General features: G+C 34.6%; 1 protein-coding gene across 1 annotated transcript in view; it reads right to left on the minus strand.

Moving 5' to 3' along the window:
* Window positions 1-556: 556 nt before the first annotated feature.
* The window catches only part of GLRA3 (glycine receptor alpha 3), a 149,303-nt gene continuing 136,706 nt past the window's right edge, over window positions 557-13,153 (minus strand). The window contains exon 9 of the mRNA XM_008174945.2: window positions 557-6,570. Within this exon, the coding sequence (XP_008173167.1) occupies window positions 6,301-6,570 (270 nt within the window). The 3' untranslated portion in view covers window positions 557-6,300. The remainder of the gene's footprint in view (window positions 6,571-13,153) is intronic.

Genomic DNA, 13,153 nt, shown 5'->3' on the forward strand with positions numbered 1-13,153 from the left:
TCTATATGAGAGCAGAATTTACACATAAAGGGCCAATAAGTGCTAAATGTAAATACTAAGTGCACCACTTTCTTGCATCAACAAGTTTAATTGGGCTTGGTTATCATATGAACTCATTTTCATCTAATACAAAATTATTGCTAGAAAGAATACACTTGAATCCTTCTAGGGTTAAGGAAGACTTTATCTTTTTCTGTTCTAAACTATGTATGAGTTTTTACTCTTTTAATCTGAATCTTGGTTTCAACTATATTATCGAACAGTAGTTCTGGAATTTACCATGGTACAACTGGAAGCATTTCTTCATTCCTGCAGTCTAAAGTGCATATCTGAATTGCTTAAACAGAAGCATATCTAGGGTTTAAACTGGACTTTTCATAAAGCGGCCTACAAGAAAAGTGCTTCAAAAATTACCAAAGAGAGAAGCGGAGAGCTAAGAGAGGGCAAACATGTCAGAGAATTCAGAGAGACTATATACAGCTGATCTAGGACAAAAGGGGGGTGGGGGAGAAACTCAAGTTGTTTGTGACTTCCACCAATCCATTTAAAAAACTGGTGCCTGCTGTCAAGGTTCCTTGAAGCTACAATATGGTGAAAGCAATGAGTTAGTTTAAATATGCCCTTGAATAGGTAACTTATAAATAAAAAGAACTATATTTTCTTCTTTTGGCCCCCATCATCTTAGAAACATCAGGAAACAATGAACACTAATGTTTTCTTATTGGAAGCAATTATTAAAACCAACATGAGGTTTGCTTTGTGTAGGTTTAATTTGTGCCAAGGTGTGGTGGCATTTAACCATATTCTAAGCTGCTACACTGAGGAATTTAACTGAGTAAGGCCCCACATCCTTCGCGATATGGCAGATCCTGCAATACTAGGCTTTCACTGCAATTTTCATTTTAATTAGCTTACTTTGCAGTTCACAATTTTGTATACATTTTGAGTATGTAATTAGCGCTGCACTAACATTCAATGCCTATAAAATGTAAAAGGCTAAAGTGATTGGACTTGATTTCTACAGCAGTTGTAAGACTTTTAGTCTTCTGAATTTTATATTGTATGGGTCACTTTTTAAATGAATATAATATAGTTACAGCAAAATGTCTGGTAGTATATTTAAAAAAATAGCTGCCATAATATAATACTTGAGTGTTTTATATTGTTCCAGCAATTTTTTTCTTAAATAGATCTAATCTGGCTTCTCCAAATTATCAGTATTCATAGAGGTCCATTATTACTTTTTCACATCTTGTCCACAACTCAGTGGCAATTATTTTGAAGATCATCTTGTGATTCAGTTAGCACCTTAACTATGAGTTAGCTGCTAAAAAATGAGGAGGCCTGTAGCTGTTTGAATACAATATGATACACAGTTCTTATGGCACTTCCTCTTGTTTTCTCTCAAGAATGGAGGGTTTTAACAGGTGGTGTGGTCTGGAAACTCCAGTCTTCAAACCCCTGAAGAAAGCAGGTTCCAAGATTGTTCATCTTGGGGCAACCACTAAGGAGCAAGGTACTTCTGCCACATTGCTTTCTGTCCTTCCCCACCCTTTGGCTTAGTGCTCCTGAGCCATGCAGCCACAGGCTCCTCTTCCTTCACTTCTGCCTTATCCCTCTTCCTCTGAGGGAGGAAGAAGGCATGAAAGGGGAGTTAATGCTGGTCTAAGCAGCATAAATTCTTTTACTTCCTCATGGGAATCTGCCATTTAAAAGGTGACTGTAGCGTACAGCACCTATTCTAAGGTCAGCAATTTGCCCCAGACACATTGCACTCCAAATGCATGGAGGAGATCCTGTGGCACTGTGGAACATGAGGAGCATGCCACATGATCACAGCTTCCTTTTCCATTATGCCTGCACTAGTTCTATGAGAATGGATTTCTTTCTACTTGTGTAACTAGTATGGCACATTGGGCCCCAAATTATTTCTCTAGTCTTAATGCATTATTTTGGTCCTCCAACTTTGTTACATGGCACAACCACAGAAAGCAGGAGTACACAAGCTGACTTGCAAACAGTGTGGAAGACACAGGGCTTTACGTGGGCAAGGAGCCTGCTTTTCTTGAGTGGTTAACAAAAGGCCTCTTACATCAGCAGTCCCGGCACTCTGGAGGGCACAGGGACACTACAACCAGTGCATTGAGGGCAGCAGATTAACATCTCTGGGGCAAGGAGAAGCTTTGCCTGAGGCATAATAAGTAGGGCTGGTTGGGGAATTTTTCAATGAAACTTCTTTATTTTTTTGGCCTGAAAGTGCTGATTCATCAAAGCTGAAACTTTTCATGGGAAAGGGTCAGTTTCTCAACTTGGAAAAACATCAGAATTTTTTTCTTGAAATATATCAAAATGAAACATTTAAACTTTAAGAATGAAAAAAGTAATTTCAAATGGGAACACTGGGATTTTTCCTTTCAACTAATTATAGTTTTTAAATGTTTAAACAAAACGTCTTGAAATCATCAAAATATTTCAGCTGACCTGAACTGATTTTTTTAATTTTACTGGGGGGGATTTTTGGTTCTTGAACACTTTTCAATATTCAACTGTTTTCTGTTCCAAATCAGAACATAATTTTGAAATCATGAACATTTTTGTGCATAGGAAAACAGTTTGTTAGAACTCAGCAGGAACCTCCTCACTTCTCTTCCTCTGAGTCTCTGTACTGCCCTCTACCCACACCTGTGGCATAAATATCCCAATCTCTTCCATAACATTTACAGTTTCTTCCAACGTTGGTTTAACTAACATAGGTGTAGGGTAGGTGTGTTGTGATGTTTTGTCACTCCCTCTATATAGTCCACCCTGGCATTCTATGATCTAAAGAGAATCTGTTTTAAGACTAAGATCTTCCTAGCAGATGAGCCCCTGGCACTGAGAGATCATTCCTGGATCTGTGTGGTTGGTTGGCATGTCTGCTGGTATTTTGGACTCTTTTTCCATAGGCACTAATGGGTAGCTGGTATTTTGTGACATGAGACAACTTAAAATCTTACTTAACAATTCTGTCATCTTATGATTTTTTTTATATTCAATGGAATATGAATACTTTGAATAAAGTTTAAGCTGCAAACTGCTGACTGGCTACAGTGCCTTTTGCTGAAATAAATGTTTCTTAGCTGATTGATAAGGCTCTGTATAGGCAATTGTTACCATAAGGATCTCATAAAAAATGTGGAGTTGTCTTCTGGGGGAGAAATCTTGACCCCATTGAATTCAGTGGGGCAAGACTGCACTCCAAGTAGTTAACTTAAAAAAAATCACAACTTGCTGGATGATTGTTTAAGTAGTTACAAAATAAATCACTGTAGCTTGTCCCTTCTGTCTCAACCATTTCTGTTCTTAGTACTGTTACTAAAGCAAAGACATTCCAGAAATGATCCAATAACAGATTTCTCTTTTTTTTTAAAAAGGAACATACAGAACTATAAATATATACACTTAGAAATACTTTGCAATCCTCTACAGGAGTATATAATATACTCCCTTCAATACATGGCTCCCATTAGTATCAATGTAATACACTGCCTGTTGTCACATATTAAATGTACATCATTTTAATCCATTAGGGATGTCTGAAAAGCAATCAAACTGAAGGTTTATGGGTTTACAATGTATATACTGTAGTTGCTAATGTGATTACTATACAGTAGTTGCAGAAATAGTATGCTACACTGATTCTCCTCCCCCTCTTTCTCCCTGTCACACAAGGGGGAGGAGGAGGGTGTTCATGGAGAGTTATTGATTTTATCTGGCTCTTCTCTACTTTTCTCTGTCCCGCCACACAATTTTGCCACTGTTAGTGCCTATTCCATTTTCTATCTTGCTCTTAAGACTTTGTCTTTTTTTTCCCATCTAATAACCTCTTTTCTAAATCTTAGTATTTTCCCACTATTGAATGTTTAACTTTGTAATTGTATTATTCGGCTCTGTTCAAGTGTCTTCAAAACCAACTTGTGTATGCATAATATTCAGCCTATTGGACTTCTTTGGAAAGTCTGAGTGAGATCCTCAGCTGGTGTAAACTGGTGTAGCTCTAGGGACTGTATTTATTCCAGCTCAGGATCTGGCCTAGTACACTTTATATACTGATTCATGCAGAGTTCCTTTATTGGTGTTGGAAGGGAAGATCATTGTTTTAAATAAGAAAGAGAAAAGAACAAAAGACAAGCATGGAGAATTGTATAACATTTTATGAATGCCTCATGATAATGGGCCCAATCCTACTCCTCTTGAAATAAATGGGACACTTTACCACTGAATACAATGGGCACAGAAATGCACCAACAAATCTTTCCAGAGATTTATAGTATTTAATAGTTTGCAGGAGACAAAAGCCACTTGGCCAGCTTCTCACTCTTGTGTATATAACACACACATGAGAGTTAATGAGTTCAGTTTTTCTGGACAGGATATATAAATATATTTGTGAAAGTTATATCACATATCCCTAAACAATTGCTACAAATCAATGTTATGCATTACTGGGGGTGGGAGGGAGAAAACCTAAATAGGAGCATATTCAAAATTGAAGAGTTATGCAATTGTTTTCTGAGACAATCTAGCACAACCAGATTGCCATTCTTTTAAAAATCCCCCTAGTTAATCCTCAAACAAAACAAATGTTGTGTTCTAATCTTCAATGCAAGGATATGTTGCTATGACTAGTTCATATGCAATATGCCTCTAGTAATGCAGCAGATGTTTGCCTCCAGTTGTTTTGCTTTTGTGTATGCACTTTGAGCTGTAACAAACCCAAAATTTTAAATGTGCTCAAAACAAAAACTTTTCAATAATAAATTGTCTTAGCTATTGGATTTCATTACAAGTTCAAAGCGTCAGGTATGCTCTTGCCTATAGCTGTCTATAGGTTTCCACATTTTAGAACAATTTTTTTTGCTTTTCATTAGAGAAGTGGCAACATTATTTACTGGAAGTTATTTTTTAAATGATATAAAATCTATTGTGTAATAATTTGAAAGAAGCAATGAATGTGATCTATGTAATTCTAAGTAGGGAAAATTTGCTCCAGCAGGTATCTTTTATCATGAAGTGCAGTAAAAATAAAAGATTGTCCTGATATATTTTTAGAACTGCTTAGTGTTTTCTAAGATACAGACTATTTTCTGCTAGTGTCTAAGAAGTCATGTCAGAATCTTCTCATCAAACAAATCATTCAAAAAAAGACTGACCTGGTTATCTTTATGTAATTGTATATCAAACTTTCACTGATGATAATGGAAATAGCTGTGCAGAAATGTTGCCACAGTCAGCTTCAAAAAAGTTCATAAAAGTTACTTTTATCATAGGTATAGTCTAAGTGACATCCTTTTTGTTTTGTTTTTAATGTCACTTTTCACAGAAACTTATCTTGATGTCATTTTTAATTGTCTGCCTTGTCTCCACAAATACTGGTTTCTGAACAATTACCTGATGAGAGAAACATCTTTTAATCCTTTTGATTTTTTATTTTCTCTTTCAATTTATCCAAGGGTGATTGTGAGTAATTAAAAGTACTTAAGGGCAACAATCTGTTAACAGTACCTTATTCCCATTGTGATATGCACAATACCAGAAAGTTTGACTAGTGGGTCGCTTCAGACTGGGCAATAGATGTTTGGTGCTACTTTGGGCATTACATTGCCATGTTTTTAAGCTCCAGGGGAACCATAATCCATTTATGAAGTGCTTTGTATGAGTAAATTTTCTTTTTTTTTTTATTTTTTTTTTAAAGAACCCCATAATATAATTTAAATGTGTCCTGTGCTCATTACAAAACCCACTAAAACAAGAAAATGTGCTTGAGCTCTAAAACTCAAATCAGTAGTTCATTACTAATTTGTAAACTTTATATTCAAATTTCTAACCCTCCTTTAATCTGTTACTATGGGAGTCATCTAAGACATGTTAGACCCATTTTGTAATATTTTTTTAAAAATACAGCTGAATTAAAAAATTGTAAGGATCTTTAAAGAATACTGTACAATTATACCACAATGTAAAAGTTATATATAAACACATTGGCAGTAAAGCTGTAGTATAGTGTTGTGGTTTTTTACTATGAAAAAGTTGATTGATTGTTTAGTTAGTATGAAGTAGAAACCTAGTAATAGCAGATATACCTTCACTGGGTGTCATTCTTCATCTGTCCAATAGTGACTCTGCATAGCAAGTCAAATGGGATCTCTTTCTTTATGCCTTTTAACTATCCCAGTAAGCAGCTGTATGCACATTTGTAATGGAAAAACCTCCTGCTGAACATGCCAGCCCAAACAGTATGTACTAGAAGCCTTAATCTTGTTATTGGTGAATGTCCTCATGCCTAATGATTTTATAGATAACCCAATAAAAAATGTTGAAAATCAGAAAGGCTAATGGGAAGCAAGCTCTGGAAATGGTATCGATTTTCTTGGCTCGGTCAATGAATACCTTCCTCATTTCATCGAGGCTTTTTGGTGCAGCTTGAATAGGATTATTTGGCCCCTTTGGAGTCACTCCATCTTTTCCTTGCAGACATGGTCCCACTCCATAGGCTGTAAAACTGAATCGACTTTCCCTTACCTCATCGTCCTGTTGCAAGAAAAGTAAGAAAGTTCTTCAGTTACATAGGTTTCTAACCTGCTGAAAACAAAGTTCTACGTCCTTACTTCAGTAGCTTCTTTAACCCACCACTTCATATTTGCTGGATGACATCTTGGTCCCATTGAAGTCAATGACAAAACACCCTTTAAAATCAAGGAGGGGGGGATTTCACCAACTGGCATTTTTAAATACATAATCTATTCAACTTCCATTATTTCTAATGATCTGTGATTGGACAAATGATTAATTTACTCTGTTCTTTCCCATTTAGAGCCCAATTCCTTGGTCTTCAGCCAGGCAAAACTCGCATTGCTCTTTTGGACAGGGACCATATCATTTGTACTGTACATAGTGTCTAGAGGCCAGGGCCCCATTGTGCTATCATAGTACATATAACATGTTGACATCAATTAAATTAGTGGGAATTCTGCCTGCTTGAATACTGTACTACTGTACATCTAATTAGTCTAATTTTTACACCTTATTTCTATAGTTTCATATAGATACATCAAATAAAAATTCTTTTTTTAAAATGAAGGGAAATTGTAGGTAAAATGTTATAAGTAGAGAAGGCTAAGGTACAGGGATCAAAACTAAGGGCCATATTCTTTGCAGTTTCTCCACTGTACATACAGAACAAATCTGTTGATGTCAATGCAGTTATTCTGGATTTACTCATGTGTGAGTGAGAATTGAATTTGGTCCTAAATCCATTGAATGGAAAGAAGAATTATATACATACATGGGGATGTGGTACATGTCCAAAGAGGTGGCTTTCATTTTGTGAGCACATTTTACATCGCTACTTACCCAATTATGGGTACCAGGTAGGGAGAGATGCACAGGCTCAAATTTGCTACTGTAACTTATTCTGCAGGTGCAAATATAGATATATAAATTGTACACAGGAACTGAGACCAGGTCCAAAACTGACTGAAAGTATATCCCAAAGTCTCCTTTACCTTTAAACTATGTGTTTTTTCTTCAATACATATCCTACTGAAGAGTAATCCAATTACTTTTGAGGAATTCGTATTTGAATTAATTTTAAACTCTATTTCTTGTTCTTATCTGATCTCGTTTAAGTGCTCATAACCATATGCTTTTAAGATCTCTGAAGTGCAACAAAATAAAATAAGTATTCACATCTTATTTCACAAATAATGATGTAGTCCAGGAAAGCTGTTGCCTTAAACGACTGGAAGAAGAAAATAAAGTTACAAGTTAGATTTGGGGGGAGGGGGAGGGGGGAATCAGTTCCTTCCCATCCCATGAGAATTTTTGAGCTTTCAAAAAAAGCCCCTGTTCTGTATTACGATGAAAAGTGAAAATCTTAATTTTTTTTCATGAACCAAAAATAGACAGAATCCTATCAGATTAATTGAAATGTTTCATTTCAAAACATTTCATTTTGATTTAGACTTTTATATTTTTTTCCTACAAACTTCTAAACCAAAAGTCCTTCTGAACCAAAAAAAAGTTTGTTTTCAAAATGGATTGTCTTGAAAATTTCAAAGCTTGTTCAATTTTTTATTTTTATTTTTTAAAATGAGGAGTTTGTCAAAACCATTCCTTTCCTGTGATCAGTTTTGGTGTCGACAAATCAGCGTATTCTGGAAAAAACACAAACATTCAGTTAAATTGAAAAGTTTAGGCTGACAGTCACCTCAGGGATTTTAAAATCTCAGCAATGGAATCTGAGAATGGTTGCCATTCCACTGAAATGCTTTTTAAATTTATACTGTTGCAATCCTATAAACTTATTCACAGTTCTCTGTTTTAATAACACTTCTATAGTGGCTTTATTGTAATTAGTAATGCACTCTAGTAAACAAAAAAAGGAAAATTAACATGACAGCAAGAAAACAGCAGTAGGTTACTAAAACATGGGGATGAATAACAGAAATATAAAATGATAGCAGGGTGCAAATGTTATGACATGATTAAACAAAACTGTTTTAAACTAAGTACTCTGGTACCAGTATTTGTTTTCTAAAAACCTGGGAAATAACATCTTCGTTGTAATACTTTTAATAGGTGAAATATGACGTGCTAAATTCATCTTGTGTAACTCTTGACTTCAGTGGAGTTACATGTAAGATGAATTTGGCCAATAGATTTTTAAATACCCAGAATCTGACTAAGGTCCTCACCCTCCATATTCTTGCTACTGGATGAAGGGCTTACTACAGTGAGTAGTTCCTTTGACCTAAAATAAGTGTTTGATTTCTTGCAATAGCAAGGACTACTCTGAGTGTGTCTGCAGGATCCGGCTCTAAAATTGACACAAGACTCTGTTCTACGTTACTAACTAAAATTAATCTTCTTCTGAATGCTCCCTCAAAGATATCTGAAAGTAAAATCCTCTCAAATAACGCTGATGGTTCATTTGTTTTCATAGGTGAATTTTTCTGTTGCTTCTCTTTGAAATATAATTGGGTTGTGTCCCTGACCATCTTGGCAAATATCCATTGATGGACCTATGCTCCATGAATGTATCTAATTCTTTTTGAACTCAATTTTATTTATATATAATTAAATGGACCAGCTCCTCAGCTGGTGAAGCCACTCAGTTGGAGGTATACTGACGTACATCACCTAAAGATCTGGATCATAGAAATTCCCATTCAAAAATGCACTGAATGTTGATTTGAAAACTTAAGTCTTCATTTTAGAATGTCACGATGAAGCAATTTTTTTCTTTTCTTTTCCTTTACATGATTGTCTGGTACATTGTCTTTTTATGTAAAAGGAAAATATAATATAAAATATAAAAAGGAAAAAAGAAAATAACACTTATTTATAAAAGCCTTTGCTGAAGTTTTAATATTAAACCAGAAGTTTTCATGTATACTGCTTAACAAATTAATCATTAAAAATTGTTCAAGGTCTAGTTACATATATTTTTATTAGTATAAATAAATATTTTACCAGCTCTTTAAATATTATAGTAATTAATGAGTGCTCCTAAATATAGGTACAGATTTTTGAAACACAACTAGAATCCTTAGAGGCTTGAAGGCAGTGAGCTGGGTTGGTTTATTTGCATATCAGTATCACTATAGAAAATACCTAGGCATAAAAAAATGATCAAAATATTTAAATTCCCTTTGGCTCAAGATGTTTTCTGTTTGATATATGCTTTAAATAATTTACTCTTCCTGAGGAATAACACACATTTGCTGAAATATCTTTACTATAATTTTTGGCTGTAAGTAATACTAAGTTTTAGGATGTATTTATAACCTTTGAGTTATTTTGAACATTTTAATGTTTTACTCTCCACACTTTTTTGCAGAAAACATTTGTAGTTGAAAGCTGAATAGGCATTTTAAAATATGTATCCAACCAAGTTATTTCTCTTAGCTCTGATGTTAATTTTTAAGCCTCCTTTGGAATAGCAGAAAGTCAAATTTTAATTCCCTGTTTTAATTCCAGATGTACACAGGTCCGTATAAACTACAGAATTAACAAAACAGGTACCTTTTTAATAACACTTTACGTCATCACATACAGGTAATAATGAGTCCACGTGGGGGAAAACATCGGTTCAGACAAAAGAACAGGGCCTTTGTTAATGACTGTGTATCACATTATGACAAATGGGACATCTGCTACATAGTTTACCCTTAAATTTGTACTGTAGATTTGAGCCAAAGTCCCGTCTATAGGTTCTGCACTTCTCAAGCCATTGCTACGTCGCAATGATTCATTGATTTCATTTCCATCAAGCACTCCCCCAAAATACTTTCATCAAAATGGAGGGAAGACCAAAAAGGAAAAAGCAAAACAAAGGAAAACAAACAAAGAAATGTGATTATCATTAAAAGGTATAATCAATCTAGTCTGTGCATCTATTTTTGTCACTAAAGATACCATGATATTTAGGTCTATATGAAAACAGAATAAAAAAGGTTGAATATTCCTGAGAAGTACGTTTATTGCATTAGAATTTAGTTTAAAAATAGAAACTGTATTTTTCAGTATAGTACAATATTCCTCTGTGCTTGCTTTTTTTGAAATATCAACAAGAAAAATAAACTCAATATGGACCAATTATGTATGATGCTTCTAACTCTGTCTCTTCTATTGTCTCTTTCTGCTCATTCAGGTGCTTTAAGAACAAAAGTTTTATAAAGTAAGTGTTTTTAATTCTTAAAGTTCAGATCAAATAAATTAAAGTGGTAGACTTGAATAGTCATTTGTCTGTTTCTATCACAAACATCTGTGCACTTTTCTTCATGCTTCCCTTTTATGCATGGAATGTTCTCCAGGAATCTATCCTTAAGGCCATTATGCACTCCTTCAAATCCATCCTCGCAACCTACTTCTGCTATGATATCTATCAGGAAGGCAACAACGACTAGGATACATGACATGTTGGTTTAGATGACTTGAATGGAAGTAAGATTGGGCATAAATAATACACACACATAAATAGTCTTTTTCTGTACTTTCCCATGAGAGTTGGATTGAGCCTTCAAAAACAAAATCATCTTTAAATAATTTGGAACCAAAGTTAAGATCTCACAGCTGTAATCATTATCTCCATTACAATTGTCTCCCTACCTCCATCCTCCTTTTGTTCATCAAACTCACTTGTTTCAATTGGTCTCAAATTAGACTGTAAGGCCTTCAAGGAAAGGATTTCATTTTCATATGTTTCCATGCATCTAGCACAAGGGGGCTAGTTGTGACTGGGAGCTATTACTAGAACTAGTTGATGATAAATGGTAAATATTTTTGTGAAAATTGTCAATGTTTTTAATTAAAATGAATTTTGAATTTTTCAACCAGTTCTAACTACCACAATATAAATCACAATAATGTCCAGATTCTGTTTTTTGCCAAAATCTAGATGTAAAAATTGTTTCATCTTGAAAAATGTTGCAGACAGTTTAGAGTAAATTATAGATTTGCAGTATTAAAAATTAAAACAGTCGAAGCTTTGGGCCACATGCTTTGCCTGTGCAGAAAAAACCTAAGTAGGGCCTAGACAACACTGATTCCACAAACGGAAAGTCATTGTGTTAGGAAGTACCCTATGGAACTGGTAAAGATCCATCCCTGTAAACCTGTCAGGGTCCCAAGATTGTAGATGGACAGAATTGTCTAAAAGGCTTTTTCATCCCTAAACTCTCTGCTTCTATAATCTACCTACGTATAACACAGAACAGAATGGCAGTTCTAAATCATAACAGCGGATTTAAAGGCCTGTTGTTTGAACACCTATCCTGGTATTTAATTTCTCTTCATTCTCCCATTGTTGATTTCCTGGTTAAATAAAGGTCACTGAAAGCTGTTTTCTTTATATGATGCATCTTGAAGAAAGAAGTCAAATAAAATCGAATCCCTGAGAATCCGTGATTGTTAACCTTTGCCAAATGAGTCAAAATGTACACTAAACTTTATAATAACTGGCTACAGTAGCTGAGTGGGAAACTGATAGGCAGAAACCAGCATAACAGTATTAAAGTGTATTTGTTAATTTACTAAATACAATTGCACATAAATTCCATATTTAGAAAATGTACTGAAAAAATCATGTTTGTTTGAAAGACTGTTTAACTCTGTTTTAATCCAGAAGACTTCAATTATTTTTGTTAGCAGTGTTAGTGATCTATCAAACGTTTTCTCAAGGAGCAATGTCCTTTTTATAGTTGCCCAACAAGAAAGTGTTAAATAAGGCTGTAAGAAAAGGGATACTGGCAGAGTTGTCTCCAGACCTGCAAGCCAGAATTAAATCCGGAGGTGGGTTTGGAGTCCACTTCCCTGGAGGTGGATATAAGCACTAGCCAATAGATCCTCTGCTCACCAGCCACACCAAGCATCAATGTCAATTGCAAATAGAACTGCCTGCCTTCCCTTATAGAAAAAATTGACTTCAATAGAAAAGACACAAACAAATTCTGGGGATGGAAAAATGCAGTAAGCAGAAGGGCTACGTAGATTTATTTATTTTATTTTATTTTACACCACTGAAATTAAACACATTCTTTAAAAAGCAAAAATGTAAACCCAAAAACACAACAAAAGGAGAAATGCACACACCAAGTGATTCTTAAAAAACAAAAACAAAAACAAAAACGAACTATCAGAGTAATATTTAGCAAAAGTGGTTAACATGTTTGCTTTTTTCAATCATCCACCTTTTAAAGTGTAACAATTGGAATTTCATACATACTCTATCATTAGCACTTTTCAGTTCAATGCATAGAACAAGGAAATCCAGGCATAGAGTAGATAGAGAAATCAATGAATAAAATGTAGGAATAGTTTAAAGAAATAACTAAAATTAAAATAACAAAATACTTGAATGTTTTACTGTGGCATTGACTTTTCTCTGTAATTGCTCTATGTATGAATGTAATTAAACAAAATTAAATATTTTCATTTCATGTAAATTGCTGAAATAGGTTTGTCTCATTCAATGCTAAATATTTTACAATATCTTAAATGTTTGTTCATAGTGTTGTCACTACACTCTTTGCCCTGTGCTGCCTTGGAATATGCGCACACAATTCTTACTGACTTAAATGTCAGTTTTGCCTGAGTATCTTCTGGAATGTGG

This window comes from Chrysemys picta, chromosome 5 (genome assembly GCF_011386835.1).
Source record: "Chrysemys picta bellii isolate R12L10 chromosome 5, ASM1138683v2, whole genome shotgun sequence".
NCBI classification, from domain to species: domain Eukaryota; kingdom Metazoa; phylum Chordata; order Testudines; family Emydidae; genus Chrysemys; species Chrysemys picta.